General features: G+C 35.9%; 1 protein-coding gene across 1 annotated transcript; it reads left to right on the forward strand.

Moving 5' to 3' along the window:
• Positions 1-1422: 1422 nt before the first annotated feature.
• Positions 1423-26221, forward strand: LOC306876224 (opsin-3-like; the record flags this gene model as incomplete). Its single annotated transcript, XM_079427234.1, has 3 exons — positions 1423-1792; positions 15618-15943; positions 25964-26221. The coding sequence occupies 3 exons, from the start codon at positions 1423-1425 to the stop codon at positions 26219-26221; spliced, it is 954 nt and encodes a 317-aa protein (XP_079283360.1).
• Positions 26222-27485: the final 1264 nt, after the last annotated feature.

The raw sequence follows: 27485 nt of genomic DNA on the forward strand, positions 1-27485 counted from the left end.
CAACATTACTGAGAAAACAGTAGTATGCAACCTATATAGTGACAGAGGAGAAAACATTAAAATAACATGAAACTGAGGATGGATGAAGAAGGATGGGGTGAAAATAAACGAAACACAGGAAAATAGAAATCTTCATATATTTAAATCCATCAAAACCACAGCTTTTTAAAAGTATCATCAAGAAACAATCTCCCAAAACCATCTTTGTTGCTATAAGCGTGATGTAAATCACATCAAATTATTTTTCTTTTATGCCAAAAATATTTAGGATATTAAGTAAAGATCATGTTCCATGAAGATATTTTGTAAATTTCCTACTGTAAATATACCAAAACATCATTTTTGATTAGTAAAATGCATCGCTAAGAACGTCATTTGGACAACTTTAAAGGTGATTTTCTCAATATTTTGAGAAATAGTTGCATCTCAGCCAAATATTGTCCAGTCCTAACAAACCATACATCAATGGAAAGCTTATTTATTCAGATGCTTTCAGATGATGTATAAATCTCAATCTCAAAAAAATGTACACTTATGACTGGTTTTGTGGTCCAGGATCACATATAATTTATGGAAGAGAAAAAAAAACATATTTCATGTGGCCTAAATCATGTTCGTTTTATGTTATGTTATATCTTTATTTAATGTTTAGAGCAATATTCAGATGTTTGTGTTATGATGTTGCTAAATAATGCACATTAATGTTTATTAGTCATTCATTGTTCATGGAACAACAAAGTTTAATGAATTTAAATTCTGTTTTATCCCCTGTATGATGTTGGTTATCTGTAGTAACCTATTTTTACATAAAAAGCTGAATTTATAAGTTCGAGCAGGTTGGTGTAGCCTACCCAGTTAAATGCATCAAAATTGCCAGAGGTAACTGAATTTGTGGTAGGTCGCTTCCTGCATGTCAATTGCAATGAGCTCATATCGCTCTCTCGTGACGTCCAGATCCCTTTATATTACACGCCTGTTGCGCGTTCAGCAAAGCTCGCGCACTCAGCTGGAATACTGAAGGACGGGTTCACATCTGGACTGAGAAGAGAGAGCATTTTCCATCTAGATTGCAACAATGTGCAGACAAACAAAGTAGCACATGAACGGACACCAAACGGTCAACATTAATTTGCAGCGACGTCGTTAAAAGCTGATAACAGTTCAGGAACTCTGATGGATACGAGCAGAACTGTATGACTGCTTCTTAGATGGTCAGTTTGCGTGCCTGTTTTGAGCGTTAAGCGAAGCCCACCTGTCAGCAGTCCAAAGGTGAAGCGCGCTGTCTGTGAAAACCATCATCTGTACCGAGTCATGATGCTGATGCGCTGAGGTGCTCATTAAACGAGAATAACGGGTAACAGAGGCTCTTACCTCACGAAATTCAGCACTGACTCAAAACAACTTTCCTAACTATTCACAAGGATGTTTTTCGAGCAGGCTGATTTAAACTACAGCTTTAACATGAGCGAGGAAGACCGGTTAACTCTTCTGGACGGGGACTGGAGCGACGCGCCGGTGGAGACGCTCTCACGCGCGGGCTTCATCGCTCTGTCCGTGTTCCTAGGATTCATCATGACTTTCGGCTTTCTTAATAACTTTGTTGTTTTAGTCCTCTTTTGTAAGTTTAAGACGCTCAGGACGCCGGTTAACATGCTGCTTCTCAATATTAGCGTCAGTGACATGCTGGTGTGTTTGTTTGGGACGACCCTGAGCTTCGCGTCCAGTGTGCGGGGACGGTGGCTGCTCGGGAGGCACGGCTGCATGTGGTACGGCTTCATCAACTCCTGCTTCGGTACGTAGGCTACCCAAAACACACTTTTAAGCAGCTTACATGGGGGTTTGTTCACAAGTTGTAAGTGGTAGAGTTTCAAAACTTTCGAATTCGATCACACTTGGAAACTTGTTTTTGTGCTTTCATTAGGATGGCTATGTTGGCTTTCATAAACCCATTGTTTTTAATCTAATAACACAAGATTATTATGACATATACTGAGAACATTTGATTCAATCAACACATCAAATGGTCATCTTTCGAGTTGCTAGTCTATCTTCAACAATCAGGTAATACAAACACTTCAAAATGTTCACAAATCACATGCATTCTCTGGGAATCAAACCAATGACCTGCTGTTGCTAGCAGCATGCGCCACTGTTTCAACTACACTCATAAATTTCCAAAATGGGGTTTTGCAATGATGCCAAGTGAAGTTACTAACGTAATTTCAGGAGGAGTATGCCCGTCTTATCTTTCAATTAATGTCCGAGTGAAAACAGCCTCTTACCATTTCCGTTGTTACTTCTTTCAGCATCCCTCCACCTCCCCATCTCCTAATTTATGCAAATTTATTTCATTTACCCTTCTGTCTAAGGAGGGCTATTGGAGCTCGAGTAGAATTGTCTCTCTTAGCCCTCCATTGCAGGCATAAAGCCAAATCCGTTTACCACTAAAGCTAAGATTATATGGGCACAGGAACTCGTGAAGTACCATTTTTGGTTTCTCAAAGAACCTTTAGTGAACATACCTTAAAAGAACTCGCAAAGGACCTTTTTACCATGCAAAGTTTCTATAAATGTTAATGTTCATGGCACCATAGATGGCAATAAAGAACCTTTATTTTTAAGTTTGGACATAACAAAAAGATCACCTTTGTCAAGTCTAAATAAACATATGCAAACTGACACAAAACCCATAATGTTTGTATTATCTATCCAGTGTTGTCATCTGCAGGTCTTACACCTCAAGATGTTGAGATAATGTGGTAAACCTACTTGGATGGATATGAAAGAATCTAAAACCTCCAAACAGCACATCATCTCTAAAAATATGTAGACACTGGGATGCACCATTAGAGTTTTGGTTTACTCAGAAAATATGTTGAGCTTATTTTACTTAAAATATACCAATGAAGGTATCAGCTTTTTTCAGCCGGTCTGTACTCACATTGGGAGTATAATGGTATAGCTAATGAGCTTGGTTTCAAAGTACTTGCAATTTTGTCCTTCAGATTCTTTTCTGCATTTCCAGCATCACCAAGGTTATGAGTCTAATTATAATGGAATGCATGAACTGGTAAAATCTGTAAAGTTTGAATGCAACATAAAAGTCTCCCAAATGTAAATGAATATAATTGCATTTTCATCACAGCCTTTATTGGAAATGTACTGGGGATTATCAGCCAGGAAGGATGTTAGCTAAATCATGTAATGGAAGCCTCAAGGGGAAATCTGGACTGGCAGCTAAAACAGTTTTTTTTTTAAAGCATAAACATGTACAATTTAATTTCCCAGTAACATTTCAACTTGCATTATTACATGCTATTTGTAGTAGCAAGGTTTATAATGTTAGAGCAAAATACAAGCTGCACTAGGCTTCTGTCACAAACTAAGGATAATGTTTACAATATCTTTAGAAAAACATTGATATTTGAGATTTCTTAACCAAATAGTCTAATGTTGCAGGTTAGACAGGCAGTTTGAAATCATGTTTCATGAATTAGACCAAAAAGTGAAGAGATGATTACAGCCCTATTGCTCTTTTTGATCAGGGTCTCAGGTAAGGGGTGAGAAAGAAAGTCTATCAAGTACTCTAAATAGTACCCCTTTATTCAGCTGTTTACATGTGCTGTAATTTTAGGGTGTGTTTACACTTGGAGTTCGGTTCTCTTGGTTCTTTTGTTCTGGACCAAAAAAAAAAAAGAAGTTAGTTCACTTAGCATTCACACTCTTAATTTTAACACCAAACCGAATTGTAATACTGAAAAAGATACAAAACAGAAGGCATAAGTATGTAGTCCCAACCTGATTGGACAGCTTTTATGATGTAGCTTACTTTTTGCTAATCTTTGCAATCTTTGACATCAAGTCCTGTTTTTGGTCAGCATACATGTCTTTGGTCCACGTTGTATTCATATATCAGTCATACCAATATCATATGAGTTTATGTATCAGTCAAACCACACCAGAATTCGTTTAGAAGTGGACCGAGACCCCCTGAAAATGTCTGCTTTTTTTTGTGCGCAACATGGTTTGGATGGAGGCATTCACACCCATTCAAATGAACTGCACTAAAAGAGCAATTAATTTTTTTTTATTTTTTTTTTAAATGAACCAAACCTGCCAAGTTTGAATACACCTTAAATTGGGTTATTTGGTCTGGATGCTGTTGACAATTTAGGTAAAGGTGAAAAAAGCAGGACCTACTGCATTACTGATGATCTAAATACTACTGTGGGAGATCTGTTTTAAGCCCTAAACACACTGCACGATTTTTGTCCCAGAGAAAAGAGTGGCATCGTGAAACAATCATGGCAATTTCTGTGATTGTGGCTCCTAATCAGTGGTCGAGTGTTGTACAGTGAGAGAGGTTCTATGACGGCAGTTGTCACGAGCTTGCGACCAAAGATAGCCTACAATACAGCATGATCATCGCACAGTGTGTTTGCGGGTACGATCCACGTTTACTGACCAACCAATAAAAATGAGACATGAAATCAATGCGATGTGGCGTTAAAACATAAAACTGCTTACCTCAAGCACGTCCTCTTTCGCTGCTTCCACTGTTTTTCAGCACACATAAAAAATGCATCTGCTAAAGTGTGATTTATCATGCTTTTTGTTTACTACTAGCACATGCTGATGATGTTTCATTCTTCTATAGAAACGTGCATCAGAGCCTACGAGTCAATAGATGTCATCATCATACAGTCTACACACACGTCATAGCCAAGTTTATTAGATCCATGTCACAGAGTGTGACATGCAATGATATTATAAGATTGCTGAAATCAGTGTGTTTAGGGCTTTACAGACCTAATAACCCCAAGACAGGAAACTGGTGCATCCTTTTCTGCACAGCATGTGTGTGGGTTTGTAACACGAAAATGAGAACTCTTGCAACTCACTGTATAATGGTGTTTGATCTATAGTGGGAGAGAAAATAAATGGCAGACATTCTACACATTTACCACAACAAGTAGTTTCCCCAAGGTTTTAATTGTGTTTATGAGGAAACAGTTTACCAATATTTAATGTAGACAGGCATGAATATTTATTATATATTATGTTGTGCTTTTGCTTTTTCTTGCTCTAGGTGCTTGTTTTTTTTCAAGTTGTGATGCATAAAGACTATTATGGCAAAGTTCAAACGGAAAGATGCTGTGCTTTGTCACACAGTGGTTTATGCCTTATCAGTAGATTCAGGCTGTATTCTGCAGCTTTGGCTATGTCAAAGATTGCATTTTGAGAAATACATTCCCATCTGAAATGTAGGCTACAATAGCAACATGTTGCATAAATATTAATGTAACAAAAATAGGAGTGTTTTCTATTGCAAAGTTTATGATAAGTATATAAAAGGCATGCCCGAAGGTTTCAGTTTATGTCTTGGATGCATATAGACTAGAGATGCACCGATGTATCGGCCAACAATCGGTATCGGCCGATGATCAGGGCCAATTATATCCTGTCAATCAAAAGGCGGCAGAAAAACATGTCAGACTGCAACTAATACTGTGAGGGAAGAAAATCTCTGTTGAATTGAGGGCTGTCAAAATTAATGCAACATTAAAGCAGGCTCTATTTGACCAGATGAATCACCTGTAGTTCAAGCCAGCATTGCCAGATCCGCAGTTTTTCTCTACACTAGGGCTGCACGATTATGACAAAAATCATAATTTTTGATTAGTCCCTTGAAATTGTAATTACGATTAATTACGATCATCACAATTTACATTGAATGATGTTTATACCATTGTTTGCAGCAACTGCATGCCATATTTTTAGATGAAAATAAAAAAGCTGAAAACACTCTAACTGAAAAACTTCTATATTAAGCCTCAAATGTGAACTATACATTGGCTTGGTTTCTTCTTTAAATAAAAAAGTAAAAATATGTTTCAATAAATCTGGAATTAAGGTATTTATGAAGAAAAAAGGAAAGTTTATGCTAACAAAAGTGGTTAACATTCAACCTGTTCTTTTTCACCAGTATTATTTGTGATTTGAATTTTGTGAACGGGAGTTCCTCTTTTGCTGTGCTATAAGCCGGGCTTCGGACGCTTTCACTTTCAAATTCGAATTCATGACCGTCACTTTTTACAAAAAAAGATAATTGTCTGTTTTGTTTGTTTACAACTAAAACAAATTATTGAAATATGGATTCAATGAGTACACCAGAACGTTTAGCAAACACTGAGGAATCAAATAAATAAAGAACATTTAAAGAAAGCCTCCATAGCGGAATGTGAGATAAACAGCAAAGACAAAACTAGCATGTTCACCTTCTCTGGTTTAAGAAGCCTTTTATTTTACTTTCGCTTGAAAACCAAATCCTCTGTCCCGTCTGCCATCGTTTCCTCAGTATTCGCATAATCTTTGCCGCTCGTGCTAACGCAGCGAGTATAAACCAGGCTCTGCTCCCAAAGAGCTCGCATTGAAAGTGCCTCTCTCACTCTCTTCACGTGTTCAGAAATCTTACTTTATGCACACTTTATGCATGGAGCAGAGCAGACATTTTGGAGCAACGCAGACCATGCACTGGCACAAATGCGACCACGTCTCGCACATAACTATTGGTATCGGCATCAGTATCGGCCGATATCATTCTGAATAATCGGCTATCGGTATCGGCAGAGAAATTCAGTATCGGTGCATCTCTAATATATACAGTCACTCATGGGATTGTAACATGAATGGTCTGCTGTAAAAGTCCTTGTATCTCACTGGAGTTGTATAGAAGCAGGTGGAATATATAAATCTTAAAGCAAATATTTTACATTCAGTCATCCTCTATCATTGTTGTTCTTTTCTGAGCTTCTAAACCTTTTTGTCTGCCTGAATTTTCCACCTCTCATGCTAAAACGCAGAGCTACCTTGCTGTGTAATTTAGCTATTTTACAGCTGGTGGTCTTAGGTGTGCTGAGCTGGCTCAACCATTAATTCAATGGAAGAGAAAACACCAAGGCCAATTTTAATAGCCAGAATCGCTGACCTCTGTTTTGGACATGGGTTTTAGCTCCAGATTTAATGCCTCCTCTGAAGCCTAATTTTTATTTATTTTATTTGTTTGTTTATTTATTTTTGTAGCAGATTTTGTTTCTTGTTCCTGAATGACTCAGAACAAATGAGCTGAATAAATGATTCAATGACTCATTCATGAAGACAGTTCCTGCATCCAAGTAAGCCTACTTCACTATATAGATGAAAAATAGTGAAAAGAATAGTATATGTAAATTCACTGTGTTCCCATGAAGCCACAGGAGAGGATTTATAAATGACAGTAAAGTGATAATGGACTAATGTTGTATGATGAATGTAGTGCGTATGGATTTCATTCATACTGCTCACATTCATACTATAATAGAATAGTATATGTGAATTCACTGTGTTCCCGTTCCCATGAAGCCATAGGAGAGGATTTATAAATGGCAGTAAAGTGATAATGGACTAATGTTGTATGATGAATGTAGTGCGTATGGATTTCATTCATTTCATTCAAACAAACACAGGCAAGCAGGGGGATACAGACAGTGAAATGTTCCAATGCTGTTGGACTGTTATATCAGCACTCTTGGAGCACTGTCAGATTTCAGATCAGATTTGAGGATGGTCTAACTGTAGTATAATGTGTTTATACAACAGATTAAAATATTTACTTTGCAGAAACACAACTGGATGGCTGTGTTTTTATATACACTTCTCAAATTTTACAGATTTGCATACGTGTTAAATAATTGAATCTCCTGCACCCACTTCTCCTGTAGCTTTAAAGGTGTATTTCATTTAAAATGCTTAAAATCATATACACTTTAATGAATGACTCACATAAGAATACTGTAGTTTAGTATCTATTTTTTTTTCGTTTTTTTTTTTTATATAATGTGTAACTCAAATGATATCTTCCTGTTATTTAGTTTCTTCCTCTCTGTTTTTCTTCTTCCATGCATTTCTTTGATTTCTAACCAGTCTCTGTGTGTTTTATTGTCTGAAACCATACGCTTGTGCATGTATTCAGTCATTCATAACCAGGAGTCTGCTATGAGAGATGATGAGAGGTGCTAGAGAATGAGATGCATTAATGTCTCTAATTCCACTCACACATGATCAGCCATGGAGACAAATCTGAAAACGGACTCAAAATACTCTGTACATCACCTCTTCATACACTTTACAATCACTGTAGCTTTTTTTTGTGGCATTTGATATGAAAGGGTTGATCCTTACAAGAAACCGTCATCATTATGCACCTGACTGAGGCAAACTAATGAATCCCTGTAATTTTGTTATGGGGATATATGAATACAAGCAATATGTCACGATTCTTTCATGAATACACAATACAAATTTAATTGAAATTTAATTTGAAATACCTGCACAGATCAAGCACCACTTACTACTTACACTTAAACTACAGTTTAAAGTGAAAATGGCTGAATGACAGATTTGTTTCATAGGGTTGTAACAGCGTATCGAACCGAACGGTTCACGGGGCAAATTCCAAATGGAAGTGATCATCCCTAGCCCCTTGGAGTGGGGACTTTGGAGTGACCATGGCACGTGCGTGCCATTATTAGTTGGAATGCACTTGGCAAAGGGACAGACGTAATTTCCTCATTATCTGCAGCTGAGATGTTCCCGTTCCCTTGGATCACTTCCATTTGGAATTTGCCCCGTGAACCGTTTGGTTCAATATGCGTACCGTTACACCCCTAAAAACACAGCTTTTCACTTCACAAGGCAGTAATTGATGGACTGGAGTGGTGGCATTTACTTGTGGATTATTGTGATGTTTTTTATCAGCTGTTTGGACTCTCATTCTGACGGCACCCATTCATTGCAGAGGATCCATTGGTGAGCAAGCGATGTAATGCCTTAATTTCTCCGAATCTGTTCCCATGAAGAAACAAACTAATTTTAAATAAGCTGTAAGGATGTTTAGATTCTACTAGTATGGTATTTCTGGATTTTTATTTAATTTATTTGTATTTTCTTTTGGTATTAAAAATGAAACAAAATTATTATCTGATATTCAGCTGAAAAATAATATGAAAACCTATGTTTAATAATATAAAAATCTTCCTTCTAATATGATTTAATATGATTTAGCACAACTAACTCACCTAAATTGCTATTATATTTTCTTTTAAAAGGGTTTTCAGTGAATGGCCCATGAAAATGACAATCATAAGACATTCTCGTTGTAACTGAATATGCTTTCTTCATAGAACGTTGTGGGAAAAATCTTCCAAAAGCAGCACATCCATTATTAATCTTGCTATTTCAATTTATTTCCTAAAATATAAAGATAAAAAGCCAGAATGACTTACTTCTCATGTGAGAACTTAATACTCAAGGGTGGCATTTTACTTTGAATGTGTATGTGTTTTGAATGAGTTATTAATCTTGACTACTTGAGTGTGCATGAGAAATGACATATGCACTTTTTGAAGCCCATGCTGCTTGCAGAATTTCTCCCAGTTGTCCTCCATTAACAATGCCAGAGGACTTTTTCTTGTAGTGCTGGAAGACCATGTACATTTCTTCCATGTTCCATGTACCAAGGAACCCCTAAGAGAACACAATATTTAAAGCAGTGGTCACCAATCTTTTTAAGCCCAAGATCCCTGACCTCGCACTTTACGAAAGACAAGTTGTAGACCTATTGAAGAATTTATTAGAAAAAGGCATCCCAGATTGTATTTCCAATTTGAGACCTTTTATTTAGTATTTTAATTAGTGATGCACTGATCATAGCCGATTCAGAGTCAGATTTTGTTTTCTTTTTTTTTTTTATTATTATCATATTGGCTGATTCTGATACAGATTTTTTAAGGAAATTTATTTATTGGCTATTTGCTCTATAAAAAAACGAACTGGCCTTAAACAAAACTATCTTTAGCCATTTGAAATTAGTGGCATTCACTGCATTTTAATCACAATACAAACAAAGATACAACACACACGTTGCACGAGAAGTTGTTTTTGATTTTAATTAGATTGTATAATTTCAGGATTTGAAACAAAAACAGAATGGTCTGACTTTAGGTTTTATTTATTTTATTTTTTGCTACATAAAACATTTACATGAAACAAAAACAGCAGGTCTGAATGAGAAGCAGATTCATTCTCTAACAGCAGGTGGCGCTTATGAACCAGCCACGATATAGCGTTTCCTTGGTTACTGCTGAAATATTCTGCTTCATCCTGATGCTTCTGTTATTCTATGGGTCACTGCTTGCCAGATTCACTTTCCTGTCTCATGTCAGTTCATATCAAAACAAGTTCTTTCTGTGCTTTTTTGTCCCACCCTTCCTGACTTATACCTTAAACTCCACCTAAACTCCAGACTGGACTAAAAGACAACAAAGTTAAGCCTTACAAGACTAAAGAGAGGCTTATCTCACAGAGTTTGAGCAAAACTGGAAAATGTTTTTTATGGTTCATCAACAACTTAACTAATGCTGCACTGCAAACCTGCTCTGGGGAAGAGTTTATATACCATTCAAATGTGTGGGGTCAGTAAGACTTTTGAATGTCTCTTATGCTTATTATAGCTGCATTTATTTGATCAAAACATATTTGATTTAACATATTATCAGTGTTGTGCAAGCAGTTGTGATGCTTATTTTTTGTGGAAACATACTGTACAATGCACATTTTATAATATTATAAATGTCACATTTTTAGAAAATTTTACTGACCCCAATCTTTTGAAAGGTACCGGGCAACAGGTCCCAAAAAGATACAGGATCAATCAGCAGTGAGCGAAGTCTCTAGAATAGATCATTGACGGGGAATTGTAGTACCATTTTGCAGTCTATGCGACAAACCTTGAAACCATGAAAGCAATGTTACTCTACAAAGTCTTGATGCATTACAGGTGTGCAATTATGTTACAACAGTTTTTTTATTTTTATTTAAAATAATTTGAAAATTAATGTAATACAAATGCAAATACAAATACACACATTAGTATACATTTAATGCATGGTATAAAATTGATGGAGATCCTTTCCATGAAGATGTTTGATGTCTGTAGTGGCCAATATTGCCTTTATACTGTTGTCTGCTGGGGAAGCAACATCAGCTCAGATTGTTTGAAATGTTGTATCTTTCATCCAGATCCAAATCTAATCAAGAGGACCGGCTCTGACTGTGGTCCCCAAACTCACTGGTCACAGTGAGATGTCTTATTAGTGTATTTGTGTGCTGAAGAAGATGTAAGATCATTTCATGTTTATTTAATGTTTCTCTGGTACATTTGGTGTATGATTTATTCATTGGTGATGTGGTCACAGGGTTGGTGATGGTCTCATATTTATGTGTATTTTGGGACTATTCTTCTCCATGTGGATTTGTAATGGAAATATACATGATTTAAACCGAATACATTCAAAATACATGAGATCTAGGGTGAATAAAGATGGATGAATAGTTGAAGCAGAAGCAGTTATTAGTTTACACATGTATTGTGTTTTTATTAACATTCAGACAGCTCATCTAACTGAAATCAGTGCTATTTTCTTGGATTTCTTTAACCTAAGCATTAATATTAACTAGATAAAAAAGTTTGTCAAGACTGAAAGTTTAAAGCAGTTGTAAAAGCCTGGAGTTTGAACATTTAGATTAGATTAGATAGATATGTTTCTAGCATGATTAGCCTGTTACTAGCATATTGTTGGCATTATTAGCATGTTACCAAAGGCTATAGAATACCCAAGACGTGTCACTCCTATAGTTTTGAATGGGGAAAAATGCAACGCTTAATATGGCCGCTCAATCGCAGGAAGCCCCGCCTTCTGAATGAAAGAGCCAATCGCTAATCAGTAAAGCCAGCGCGTCACTGCCGTTAGAAGTCCCGGTTGCTATAGAAACAATCTAGCCTGAGAAATAAGCCTTTTTTATAACACTATTTGAGCAAAAGAAACAACATCTATGACACAGTTGTCCGATTTCATTGCTGATTTCAAATATGAAATTTAATCGTAAGCTTAGTGAACAGTTTTGGAGAATTTGATGTTTCCCCATGCAAAGTGATAGGCACCTGGATGCCCGAGAGGTGTTTCAAAGATGGCTCATTTCACTATAGAGCCCAGACCTTATGGTCTGGCTACATGAGACTGTGCTGCTTGTTGATTTATCATGCTACGTCAGGTTAGGCTATGATGTAAACTCATCCTCTCTGTTCACCATCTGTCTGCTCTAACCTGAAGTTGACCTGGTATCGCAGTGACAGATTGAACTAATGTCTCCAGTGTCTCTCTTATGAGTACATCTGATACATTTTCTTTTTAGTAACACACACCGTTACAAACTAGACAAATATTGTTCCTACATAAATTCCTCTGTTTGAATCTTCAATTTTCAATTCTTTTTAACTATTACAAATTACTCTGATCAACCCATTCTTATAGATTTCAAGGTTAGTGTTTACCTTTAATAATGGTTATTACTACTCTCCAGCCAGGGTCTATTCAGTTGCTGTTTGGTTGATAGTGCCTCTGTCAGTAACTCTTATCGCAGTGAATGATGTGTAGAACAATTTAAATAGAGTAAACGAAACAAGAAAAACAAACTTCTACCACAGAGAATACTGCTGTAATGATATACTTTAATTGTTAAAGGAATATATCAGCTTAAAATGTATCTTTATTTCGACAGAGACTGATTTGAATTCATCTCTCAAAGTGTAAAAACATCAAAAGAAAGACACCAGAGAAAGACTGAGGATTAATTGAGGATTATGGGGTGATCACAATAATCATTAATAATGTACAGTTTCTACATCACCCTGTTTAAGTTTAATCTTAACACTTAACCGTAAATATTATCTAGCTTGCATTCGTGTCTAGATTCAAAAATGGTTTGTCAAACCCAAGAGCAAGATATTCAAGACTTGAAATATAGTGCATATGCAACTTAAAAGGATAGTTCACCCAAAATTTTAAATTCTGTTGTCAGTTACTCACCCTTATGTTGTTACAAATCTGCATGGCTTTCTTTCCTCGGTGAAATGCAATAGAAGATATTTTGAAGAATGTTTTGGTTCCCATGGGAAATGGAAGTCAATGGAAACCAAAACTGTTTAGTTAGCAAGTTTCTTCAAAATATCTTCTGCTGTGCTCCACAGAAGTAAGAAATGACATAATTTGTTGCTTAATCATCTTCAGTACAAATTGCAGAACAACGCATTAATCTCCCGTTCTACTGATTACGAGAGACCTGAGCTCATTAAGCCTGTTTCTCTAACATTTCAAGCATATATTACATCATTATGATAATAAGAGGGCATTTGTACAAATCTGTGCATAACATTTTTCATTTTCTGCAGGAATTATCCATAAGTACATCAGTGTTTATCGAGAGGTCTGCAATGTGGATTGAAGAGCGTCATACTGTGCTCTCTTGCTAATTAGTTTTTCATTACAGATAGGATTACATTAATTCTGTTGTTAAGGAGAGATAGGACCGATATTTCTGCTGTAACAGGGAGTGAAAGGGCATAACAATGAACAAATGCTCCATTTTTAGAGATTTGTTTGATCGATTTTGACTACAACCTTGCATTTATAATTTACTGCTATAGCTTTTTGAGCTCTTTATGGTTGATGATTCCTGAAGGACAGGAGATTTGGAACGGAGACACAAGATACAAACTTTGTGACTAAACAGCGAAACAATAAACCAAAGAAGATTTGTGTGTGTACTGAAAAGGTCTGAAGTTGAAACTGCTTAAAGGGATTTTTGTGTTGGCAAAAGCCTTGAAGTGACAAATATGAAATGGCAGTTCATGTCCCTATGTGCCTTTTTCATTGAAGACCTCTAACAAAGCCTGTTTTCAGAGATACACATTCACTTGTACAACCTTCTGGACTTGGCCTTCATTGGTGCACAGGAGACAATATCTATTGTGACAAGAATCCACAGCGGGCCCAAAAAGGCACTGGACACCTGAGTCACACTAAAGTCTGAATGTCACAGCAAAATATTAAACCACATGGAATCAACAAACAAATGTGGCTATGTCTTTTCTAACTAACTTCACTTTTTGTTCTTAAGGCAGCTAGTAGGTCATAAGCTGTCTGTAAAGTTATGTATAGTCGCATAATATAGCATTTACCCCCAGTGATCCAATAGCAGCTTTCAAATGCATGAGCAGAAGTTGTGTTGAAAAGCTATTAATCTGAGTTTAAGCTTGATATTATTTTGACTCATGTAATTAACAGTAAAAATGTTTTCATTGAAATACGACACTACTTAATCATAAATATCATGTTTTGGGTTTTTTTTACATATAAATAACATTCAGAAACTCATTTAAAATGAGTAAAGATCAATAAATAGTAAATACTGCTTAAAAAAAAATGACTGATTTTATTTGACATACACAACATCGGCCAATTCACTCGAGGATGTGCTGAATAGGTCAGGTTCGAGCTGTCTACAGTGTAATTTAATGACAATGTTCTCTCTCACCTAAAATGTAAACGAGTGTTAATGTCAACATTGTCATATATGTCTAAAACATTGGTCTCAAACTCAAGTCCTGGAAGGCCACAGCTCTGCACAGTTTAGCTCCAACCCTAATCAAACACACCTGATCCAGCTAATCAAGCTCTTCAGGATCACTAGAAACTTCCAAGCAGGTGTGATTTGGAGCTGGTTGGATCTAAACTGTGCAGAGCTGCGGCCCTCCAGGAATTGAGTTTGAGACCAATGGTCTAAAGGGTTTAAGTCTGTCACGCAAAACAACACCTTATTGATGCATTTTATTCCAACCATTACTCCTTGTCAGATGCTTTTGTAAGTATGATGTTTATATGTAGAGTTATATTTCAAATAAGTTTAATGCAATGCAAACAATTTTAGCAGTGTGTAAGTGCCCCTTTACATCAAATCTAAGCTTGAATGCTGACCAAGGTGATTTTTTCATGGATGTAGATGTATGAAGTCAGTTCTCCTCAAGCACTCACAGGTTTCCTATCAGAGTGTGTTCCTATCACATTAAAAATTAACATGATCAACTAACATTTGACAACAACAAACTACTTGAAACGCATAATTGCTTAGTTGAAATGTGTTTTGTTTGAATATCTAATGCAAATCCAAAGTTCTGGCATGAAACGTGAAAACATGGCACAGTTCAATAGGTCTAAGTCAAGCTGACATAATGACATGGAGAATCTGATTGGTTCTTTTTGTACCAGCAGCCAATGAGATTGCTGCTCAACATTCAAATACTTGGCTAGTGCTTGCTGTAGCAGTTGCAGTGCGCTTCAGAAACCCTCCACCTTCCCCAGCTCCACCTGTATAGATCAGCTACGGGCTGATTCACATATGCTATATGGGGGTTATTTCACATATCACATCTTACATGCTCACAGCAGCATGTTGTGGATGCATTGGCAGTAGCAAGTCAGAACAGCGTAGCAGATCTATTCCACCAAGACCAAACACATTAACGTTGTCATGTACATCACCATGCCAATCAGTCATGACAGAAATATATTTAAACATTTCTAAGTTTGACTAAAGTGCTTTGGGGTCCTTTTGGAGCTCTTCACACAAAAATGGCCCTCAGTGCCACACTTACCCTATGTTCTCTCTCTCTTCTCTCTTAGGCATTGTGTCTCTGATATCCTTGGTGGTTCTTTCTTACGACCGCTACAGCACTTTGACAGTGTACCATAACCGAGGCCCAGACTATCGCAAACCTCTTCTGGCAGTAGGGGGTTCGTGGCTCTATTCTTTGATCTGGACAGTGCCCCCTCTTCTGGGCTGGAGTAGTTATGGGCTGGAGGGGGCGGGAACCAGTTGCTCTGTATCATGGACCGAGCGTACAGCCCAGTCTCATGCCTACATCATCTGCCTGTTTATATTCTGCTTGGGTCTTCCAGTGCTCGTCATGGTCTACTGCTATGGGAGACTGCTGTATGCCGTTAAACAGGTAAACTGCGGTTCTGTGTTGTGCGTCAAAACGGCTTGGGATTAAAAGCTCCCTTCATTTCTGTTACTGAATATGTAGGGCTGTACGATATGGCCAAAATTTACATCATGACATATTTCTTAATTTCGGTCGATACGATATAATTCCGGTACCGATATGAACTCTATTTTAAAAAAGCCTCATAAAAACTGCCAAGAATGGCCGCAACAGATGTCTGTACCTACAAACTTATGAAAAATGTATTTGCCAAGTCTACGAAACCTCCTCCTATAAAACTATATATTTTATAAAAAAATGAAATGTGACTACATGTTATATAATCTCAAACACTGAGGTAATTTACAGCTGCATTTTTAGCAAACGTAGTATCTTAACAGATGCTTATTTGATCCAGTTTGCAGTATATTCTAATATTCTGGCCAGCTGGACAAGACAGCATGCCCTCAAGACAGTTTTCTTTATTTTAAACATAGAAACATATCCTTATTCATTTACAGCATGTTCTGTACAATTGGCTTTTCACTGAGCACTATGTTAAGAGTTCATCAGGATCAAAGTGTGATTGGATTTGGATGCTGTATTATTTGGGTGTCCCAGTCACTGTAATTGAATTCAGCTGGCTGCTGTGTGGAGGATGACATACACATTTGCACTCTAGCTTGACAAATTTATCCGTCCAAGCCAGTGTGACAGATCCCCATGTGTGCAGTTTATCATGTTGAATTTCTGATGTAATATTAATCAATAAATTTTCTCACATCTGTGACTTGCTGGGTGAAAATATGAAGCTTATATATGATGCTTTATGTTTAATGTGAAGGGTGCATGTTATAAATTGGGTACTATAAGAAATTCAGACATTCATGATCCCATCTACTCGGCATCAGTCACATGCAGAGAAATTTGATTTCCACAGTGTGCTTGTAATAGATAAAAGGGCCTAGAAGATCAGGGAGGAAGATGACTTTCTGAATGACAGTTATAGTGACTGTAATTACAGAGCCTTGCCAATTTCATTAGTTACGTTTACATAGAGCCTAATAATTTAAGAATTCAACTCATAGCTCAGCTGCAATATAAAATGTTAACAAATTTTAAGCTTGATGCAAATGAAACTGTATGTATTCTTATTTATGAATTATTATGTGTTAAGCTAGCACCACGACAAGGAAGTTTTCTTGGCATATTTTATAGATATTAAAGGGGTCATGACATGGTTTTATTTTTGTATTTATTATTTTAATATATCCCTTGAGGTTTCCTTATAATGTTAATAAAGTGTTTTTGTTCAAAAAAGTGACAAAATTATTATTTTTAACCCTCATTCTTCTCTAAAATGACCTGTTTTAAGAGGCTTGTCAGTAATCGGCCACTGTTATGATTGGCTAATATTGTTGCATAGGAAACAGTATCAACGTCCCCTTGCTATTTCATGTCAGTGTTTTGAAAACATGATAAAAAATAAAACCAGCCAAAGCATTATTAAATCATTTCCTCGGTTTGTGATGCAGTTGCAGTCATATCTAGTACGGCTTCTTCTTTCAACAAATGTTTTTTTGTGAACTCTCCATTACACCGTGCCTCGTTTAAAAATAAAAAAAATACTCTGATCAATCCCCTGACACGATCCGGGATGCCTTGGTCCTTACGCTGGGATCTTTCTGATATCTGTATAAAGACGTGAACGAGCTGTTTAAACCAAAGCGAACGTTTTTTTCACTCCATTTGTCCTGACGACAGACTCAAACACGTGGACTGTGTCAGAAAGAGGGTGCTCATCTGTATCCAGTGTAGACAAGATAGCGACAGTTAGTGATGTTACGCTCAACACCGACGCTTTGAAGCTTGTATCAAAAAAACTACATTTCACATTGAAGCTCTGTATTGGAGCTTGAATCGTTTTGAGAAAAGCACATGATTGTAGCATTGTTTTTTTTTCTTAATCATAATTTATATATTGAGCTCAAAAATGAACTTTAGCCATGAAGTAACAGTCTAAGGACTGAGGCAGAGTTAAAATAAACAGATCATAGATTTAATTCATGCATTTAGGTTTTATTTGTTTTACTTATTTTAGTGCCAGTACACAAATGAATGACTTTGACAATGACCATTGTTTATATAAAATATAATAAAACAAAGAATCAGTTGTAGAACCAGATGTGAAACCACTGGCTGAAATGGAACATAACACATTGAAAGGTGTTATTTATTTGTATGACCCCTATGGCCACAGCATAAACGGTTTTAAAAAGCTTCGAGTAATGAACCTTTTTCCGATACAATTGTGTTGAAAGCTTCGCTGGTTCCGAACGCTTCACCTCGCCATCACTAGCGGCAGTGATTGTAATTTCTATTTGCGTTTGATGCAACGCGACACTCGCATTCAGCGTGATAAAGTGTCAGCCGTTAAGCGACTGACCGCCAGTGGGTGGGGCCTATGTTGATGTGTTGCTCTGGAGGTAATGTTTGTGGGCCCGTTCTTCGTATGCCGCTAACTCAATTAGCTGGATTTGATTGTTGACAATTTGGCTTGATCTTGGATTGGTTGGTTCTTCAAAGAGCTCATCCAGGAGTTGCTGTCATAGCAACAGGTCCGTAAGCTTAAACCTGTTCGGGAGCAGGCTTATTTCATGTAAACAGGATTAGATTGCATCTTTTTAAGAGGAATTAATACGTAAAATCTGTCCCAGCCACTGCTACTTTATTATAAGAGTACCCTACTGATCCAGGGACAATAATATAAAATAAATAATAAAAAAAAAAAATTGAAAATAATATAATAATGTTTGGTAGTCTATAATACTATAGACACAGCCAGTTTTACTCATTAAAATATTTATTCCTGATAAAATAATGACTTTATAATTGTATTGGAGTCTTACACACATGCTATAGAGTTCATCTGAGTCATGCATTCATTTGAGTGGTGACAGATATTATGGGAGTGGCTTGATGGAGCGCAGGAGATGCAGATCACTTGATCTTGACCCTTAAGAAACTTTAATTAATGCTGTCACGCAACAAATCTGCTTCAAAGATAAAATTAAATGAATTTTTAATTACAACATTGAAATAAAATGTAAAGACTGTACAAATAAATCGTGAATATAAATAATTGGAAATTGTGCAAAAAAATAAATAAAATAAAAACAGTGCTCATTTTTCAATTCAAGTTTATTTGCTTAGCGCTTTTCACGATACAAATCGTTGCAAAGCAGCTTTACAGGAAATTAAGTTTCTACAATATATTTAGTAGTAGCTTATCAGTGGCGACTATGTCATTTATCTATATAACATTTATGTAGTTTTGTTTGCTTGGCTGTTTCCTTATAAAGGTCCAGAAATTTGTCAAGTTTTTCGTCAGGTGTCTTTTTTTAATTATATGATGTCATTATGTTGCTGTCTTGCCGCCAGCTAATCGCTGCATTGCTGTTCGTGGTGTAACAGTCTAAACGTTACCTAATTTTTTTTACTGGCTATTTCTTATTAAGAGGCATCTGGTTTAAGGGTAGTAACACTAGGAGCCGCTTGACGGTGCATAGTAGTTACCAGATATAAGCCAGGTCACCGACGAGCAAGTTAGTTAGTTTGGTAGAGGGAAACCTCTTGGTTGAACTAATGCTACCTGCCTTCACATTTTAAGTCCTGTTTTGAGAACTCGTAGAGTTTACGCTCAAACAAAGAACTTTTCCTCTTGTATACCAGCTCATTTATATCACTATTGGACTATACTTCTCTTGTAGTTTACTTCACTGTGTTCATTATATGAGCACCATTTGGATTCGCTGCACGCCTCCGGGAAGCGGAAGTATGAATCTGTGAATCTGTCTATCACCATGCTGTAGTGAGGCTACGGCGTGTGGCTTGAATTAGTGCGGCGTTAAGGTTAACGAGTCACTGAATGCCATCTTCACTTCTCACTTATTGGATTATATCATTGCATGGCTCTCAAATAACCTTGTGGATTTATACTCATCTAAAGACTGTCATTGATGATAAGTTTCATTTATTACATTGACTCATTTACACAGATATTTCATATTCTTTATTTTTATTTATATGCACTTGTGGGAATAAAATAGGAAAAAGAATATTTGTTTGGTGAAGTGGTTTTATCTTTCAGTACCGATTGAATTTCTGTTGAACCCCCTCAGAATAATATCTTTTAAAAAAAGAAAAGAAAAAAAGAGTTGTTACAGTGGTTTCGAGTATTGATACATCTGCCCTTTTCAGGGAACACAAGAACGCGCAGTAATCTTAGAAAACTTTATTTTAATCAAATCCACAAATTCCAACCCAATTAGCCACAGATCAGATCTTGCATCTTTCAAATCATCTGTGTATTAAATGCATTAGATATATGTATGATAATACATAGATGTATTAAACGAGGTGTGAAGCACAGGTCACAGGTGACATAACCTTGAACCTCAGATCCAAAACGAGCTGTTTTTGGAGTTTGATTAAATAAATGCTTTGTTTATATTGAGGAGGACGTTTTAAGCTATGCAATTTGCAGAATGTTTTAATGGTACAAAGACCTCTTATATGCCGAAAGATAAAGGCAAATTTGATTTCTCATGTCATACCTAGGCCACCTGTCATAATAAAGAGCGAAAACAAATAATTTAGTAATTTGTCAAAATCTTGTCTAAAACTGAAAAGTGTATTTATTAGGCAAATAAACTGAAAGAACAAAAAAATATCTCCACACATAACCAAAAAATATGACTAATTTTTTATTTTGTATGGTCTTGATAGCTTGCATTCTTGCTGCCATTGTTTTTATGTACTCTCCACATTCTCTGTTGTTATTGTTTTCCAAATAGTTTCTAGCTGTTCCCAAAGAATTGCTTTTGATTAAACTTTCGTGTGATCTATCTTTAAATCCATTGAATCCCAACAATAATTATATTTTAGCATTAGATTCACCACTGGGGCTAAACAGCTTACATATACTGGTGTGGATTAGCCATTACAGAAACAGAAAAAATAAAAAATAAAAAAGATTTTGGTAATCAATACTGTTAGTTTAGGGCAGCTGTGGCACAAACCTTACATTGGATGGTGGTGTAATAAATTTGTTAAGCACTATATACAGTATAAACTATATATAATTCAAAAGTTTGTGATCAGTGAAAGTTTTTATGTATTTGAAAACTCTCTTATGCTCACTAAGGCTTCATTTATTTGAACAAAAATAAAAACAGTAAAATTGTGAATTGTTGTTGCAGTTTAAAATGTCTCTTTTCTATATTTAATACATTTTAAAAGTTGTTTTATTCCTCTGAAGACAAAACTGAATTTTCAGCATTATTACTCCAGTGTCCTCGGTTTTAATGTTACGGTTCGGTATGATTTCGGTACAGCAGGGGGAAAAACTACATTTTTTTTTTTTTTTTATAAACAGTGGTATACTGAACAAGTTGCTCGTTCTTTAAATACTTTCAGTTATAGTTAAAATTTTCTTATTGATAAAAATCTACCTCAACTTATGCTTAAAACATTATAAGGTTACAATTAGGCCTAACAACTTAACCCAAACTTCAGAGACCGGGCATGGTTATAACACGGGGAGAGTTGTAACAACACCATTTCAGCCTATCAGGGATAATCTAGGAGTCCTATGATAATAATTTCATTATTTACCCACTTCCACCCTGATCTTATATGAATGGTTGTCAAGGCTGTTATATGTATATGTAGATCTTATAAAGAAAAAAAAAATGATTTTGATTTAAAATCCAATTTTTTTTATCAACTATATTTTGCTTAGTACTTAAACTGTTGCAGATAAAATCATATAACTTACATTAGAATCAATTCTCAGGCAAAATGTGATGCATTTTTAAACTGCTAATTTCAAACCATAATGCTAATACAGCTAACTAAACATTGGATGACAGAGTTGGGGTAAGTTGTACCACATTTTAGCATTCCCTTGCATAGAACTGAGAACTTTAATGTTGTCTATATGGGGTTTTTTTGGCAGCTCACAGGTATGGGTAAAATGTGCCCTATGCCGTTTCTGGATCCACCAAGGCTGCACTCTAGGGTTAAAAACATTGGATTGACACCATTGTGACTCTGATTGATAAAATTCATACATAGACACAAACTCACACACACATTTATACAGTTTTGTTGTTGTTTTTGTTTAGATCTACATATTCTTTACCGTATGTACATTGGAGTTGAGTGTTCAGTAAGCATAAATACTGTTAAAGAAGTTTCTTCTAGTGGTCTAATTTATACACACACTCCTGCATCAAACAGAACGCGGATTTGAGCTGTGGTCATTCGTAGAAAGTGCGACATTGCTTTCTATCGTTCTTTTAGATTGTTTCAATAAACCTGTTTTTGAAGCAAACTTTATGGGATGGCTGCTGTTTTTGCTTCTTTTGTCTGACTGTTTTAACTGTTTTAACTACCCTGGCAGTGGGGTAGATTGTAACAAGGGAACTCCGTGTATTTGACATCAACTTATAAGGGCTGTGATATTCTTGCAGAGGTTTGAATTAGTGCCTTTTATAGTGAACAAATGAGGGTCCTTTGTATAAACGTTTTAGCACTCTAGCTCAAAAATTCAGCTAGTTACAGATGTTGAAGCAAAAAGTGTTCAACCGTACCCCGTCTCCCTTATAAATGCCTTTACTGTCGTAAACCCATTCATTTCTTATCAAAAATAAAAATGCTTACTGACCTCAAACTTATGAACAGTAGTGCATAAAGCTCAAATACTTAGCCCCTTCCAGTGCATTGATGGCTAAAGGTTGCAGTGAACTGTAAATCAATAATTAATTTCTTTTTTTTTTTTTTTTAGATAATGCTCTAATTTACATGAAACAGCATACAAAAGTGAAAACCTTTAACAATTTTTTTTTTTTGTTCTTAGGCATTGTAAATGCTATGTGGAGTGTTTGAATGTAAAGTCATTGCATGAACTGAAGAAAACAACAACAACAACAAAAAAAAAAAACAGAAGTGATATTAGCAACATTTAAATAATTATTGAACTGTAGTTGTATAATGTCTGTCTTTGGTAATCATATTTACAGTCTGTCGTTTGTCCTTTCTGAAAGGCATTAATCAGCTACTTATTATAAAATGTAAATTACAAATATTGAGGGTTGTGGCTTATACAACACTTTTTTTTTTTTCAGATTTCAGAGTGCTCTATGAGCATTGATAAGAACCAGACCTCATTTCATGAATGGTCCTCGTGAAGGGACAAATAAAATACAAACACTTCCATCCACAGTTCAAAAAGGATAATTAGTACTCCTTCATGAAAGGAATGGACGAAAATACAATTATGCCACTGGCCAACCAAATGAAATATCAATGTATTTACCTCTTTCCCATGCTATGCAGCCACAAAAACAAGTAAATATTCACAATTTATGATTCAATGGTAAAGCATATGGGTTTTTCAATACAAAACACAAATCTCTCTTTAAATTCACCATGAAATGACATTCACAAACCATTTAGTAACATTTCTGGATGAATCAGAACAATTCAACAAGTGTGTAGGACTAATTTCTCACAGTCTCATCCCAAGCTTTTGTTGCTAATTCCAAAATGTGATTTTAGAGTTTCTAAACAAGCTTCTCTCTGTCTGTGTGTGTGTGTGTGTGTGTGTGTGTGTGTGTACGAGTGTGAATGTCTGTATGTGTGTGCTTGCAGAGAGAGAGAGAGAGAGAGAGAGAGAGAGTGGAAGAACAAATGGTGCTTTTCATAGAAAAATAAAAGATAGTGGGAAAACATGGAAATTGTGTATCATTTTTATCCTGTTGTCATATTCTTTTGCTTGGAGAGTGTATTTGGTTCATTGTAAGGACATTTGAAATAGGTGAAATATTTTAATGAATGTGGCACTCAAGTGGCAGCAAAAAATTGACCTGGAACTGTAATGTGGTCTACAGACCTGGAAGGAACTATACTTCATACATCTATATTACAGATATATTTGATGTCATAGAATAAAACATGAAAATATCTACAGTTTGTATTACCCACAGATCTTATTTTAGACATTTATGCAAAACCCATTAACTTCAGGACGATGGAACCAGAAGCACTTCAATGTTAACTTGTTTCAAGGTTTTGGCCAGGGGCGTAGCGTCTGGGTATGCAGGTGCATATGGGCCTGGGCATATTGGGGGCCCGCCAAACCGAGGGTGAACCCTTAACTGAAACAAGGGAAGGAATAGAGCCTGGCTCTTGTCGGACAGCTTATCAGAATTCTCGGCCCGAGTCTGACCACAGCCCGTGTCTTTTTGTCTCTCTCTCTTTCTTTCCCTATACAAAGCTGCTGTTGCAGCAAATAGGCTAGTGGTTATATTTCTTTTTGTTTCCTTAAGTTAATTTAGAAATATATTTGGAACATTTTGTTTGTTAAATTCAAGTTTTAAAAATTTTTTTTATTAACGACCAAGCAGCCAGTGGTGGACTGAGTTGAGCATATGTTTGATAAATTTAGCATTCTCAAATCAACGCAACTTGCATAAAATAAAATCTATAGACATAAAACACAATGCATTTCACAATATTAATAAAAAAAAAAAAAATAGATAAATGTGCGCTGTTAGATGCATATCCCGGCGTTTGTGCAGAGAGTGGAAGCTAAAGCATGCTTTGCAGGACATGGAGGCGCCAGCGCGATCACTTGCATTTTTTCTTAAGAGTGGAAACTTAAAATATGCCATCATTTCTGCTCATAAAGGTATGAGTAATACATAATTCGGAACTGTAAAGGGTCTTCTTTTATTTTTGTGCACTCACAATATCAACTAAACCTTGTGCTTTTGTAAAATAAGGAAAACAAACAGGATGCACTTTCTCTCGTCTTGGTCTTGAGCAGGAACGCTTCACAAAAACTGAACCGAAACGCAGCGAATACTTGCATCCTCTCAGACATGATAAATATATCTAATAGAATGCTTTAAGTACTTTAAAACTAAATAATTCAAATTGAAAACAAAAACTTTCATTATGTAGGCTATGTAGGCCTTTTTCTCTCTAAAGGCACATCCTGAGGAGATGGCGAGTCGTGATCGTCAACTTCATCTTTGCGACACTGACTCAGAAAATACTAGTTCATTAATAAATAATTCAAATATCTCCTTAGTATTTTTTCTTTGTTTGTTTGTTTGATTTTTGGGCTTCTGTGCCAAGATTGTGTTTCCATCCAGTACAAATAGCCTACGATAGCATTTTAGTGGCACGTAATATTTTTTTAAATAAAAATAAAGCTAACTAAATAGGATTAACGTCAAAATATTTTAAGAATAAAGTCAAAATTATGATAATAAAATCATGTTATATTGCGTGAAGTTAATGTGAAAATTCCACCTATACTCAAAAAAAAAAAAAAAGTCTGTGACATCCAACCTGTTATTCTTCACATTTAACATGAAAAACAGCAATAAAACGTAGGCTTATTGAATTAGGCTTAATTTTGAAACTCGATTTCATTAAACATTTGTTTGTATTAAATTATTCCGATTTTTTTCAACATGCATTCAAATATTTATTCATGTTTATTTTGTGCTGCAAATATTAAAGAGGAAAATATCATTGATTCACATGCCGCTTGAACTGAGGCGAATATAGTTATCTCACTACAAATTTAAGAGCATGATGAATGGACTTGAAAACGTTAAATATTATATCCAAGCATTTATACCATAAATAAAACAGCTTTTGAATAGTCACGTAATGTTAATTATTTCAGAAAAATCAACAATAATTAACCAAGTTGGAGCCAATAACGTTTGGGGGGGAGGGGCCTGTATACATTTTTCGCATGTGTGCCCGCAGCACTCCATTTTTTTAGAATGTTCATCAACCAATCGAAATCTAGAATTCTACAGCCCTGTGGAATAATGTTCACAGATGAATTGACAAAGATGACAATAAGTCAATGTTAACTTAAGCAAAGCACCATTTTTACAATACATTTCTCTAGACACATCACATATAAGTGTCTCTGTGTCTGTCTCTGTTTCTTAGGTAGGGAAGATACGGAAGACAGCAGCGCGAAAACGGGAATACCATGTTTTGTTCATGGTTATCACCACAGTGGTGTGTTACCTTCTGTGCTGGATGCCGTACGGTGTTGTGGCCATGATGGCTACATTTGGCCGGCCAGGAATCATCTCACCCGTGGCCAGCGTGGTTCCCTCTCTACTCGCCAAGAGCAGCACGGTCATCAACCCGCTCATATACATCCTGATGAACAAACAGGTAACAGCACTAACTAAATCATGACATTTTTTCCATATATATATAAGCAGTGTTGGGGAAGCTACTCTAAAACTGTAGTTTGACAAGCTACAAGCTACTCGTAAGTTAAAGTAGTTAAACTACAGTCAAGCTACCCTTTTGGAAAATTAGTTAGCTACACTACAAGTTACTATCAAAAAGTAGCTAGCTACATTGAAACTACTTTTGATTTTTTTGAACAACGTATATTATAAATAACTGAATAAGTGTCTGAGGAATGTTTTAAGTAAAATATTTAGTGTTTAAAACAATGCAATACAATTATGATTTCAAAGAGTATTGTTTTATTACACACAACACTCAAATATCTCAGACTGTTACAAAAAGTGTAACCTTTACTTGTCGTTTCTTTGAGAGACATGAATTTGGACAAATAAGGCCATGGGTAATTAACGTTAGTTGTTTCTCCATCCTCCAAATCTGCCGCCACGTCTTGCTCCATCATGGATAATATGGGTGTGTCAACCCACTTCTGTACGTCAGTGAACTGTTAGCCGCAAGATGCGTGATTAAACAACAGGTGGCGGTAATGGCAAAAAATGAGTTTGTAATCTAACAAGAACAATATCCTTGCATCGCGCTGATTCGCGCAGGCTCGACAAAACGCAATGTAGCTTTTGCTCGCGCTACACCGCTACTTGCTGCAAAAAGTAGTTAGCTACTGGAAAAGCTACACTGTTTAAAAAGCAACTGAGCTACTGCCAAGCTACTGAAAAATGTAGTTAAGTTAGTAGCGTCGCTACTTGTAGTTAACTACTCCCCAACACTGTATATAAGACAGGCTCATATGCATGTAGAAAAGTAACTGTTTATTCCCTCATCCATAACAAGGGTTCCATAACAATTCCCCCATCCATGTCCCCAATCCATAACGAGTTATGGACGGGGGACAAATAAATATAATTTCAGTTTGCGTTTTGATGTTTTTTTTTTTTTTAGCATTTTAATTTGAATTAATTTTAAAGTTACGCATACATAGTTATGTGTATTCACTATAAAAATTTAAGTAAAATATGCATAAATACAAGCAACTAACCCTAAACCAAACTCTAACCATGAGCCCTATATTAAGTATACATAGTTAATTGAGATTTCACAGTTTTTGTGTAATTACACTGTAACAACATCACAATAAACAAAGTGTGACTTTTATATAAAAGATACATAAAATATTTTTTTTGTATAAATGTTTTCATTTATACATATATATATACATATACATATACACATATACACATATATATATATA

The sequence above is a fragment of the Barbus barbus genome, assembly GCF_936440315.1.
Source record: "Barbus barbus genome assembly, chromosome: 10".
Classification (NCBI taxonomy): Eukaryota; Metazoa; Chordata; class Actinopteri; order Cypriniformes; family Cyprinidae; genus Barbus; species Barbus barbus.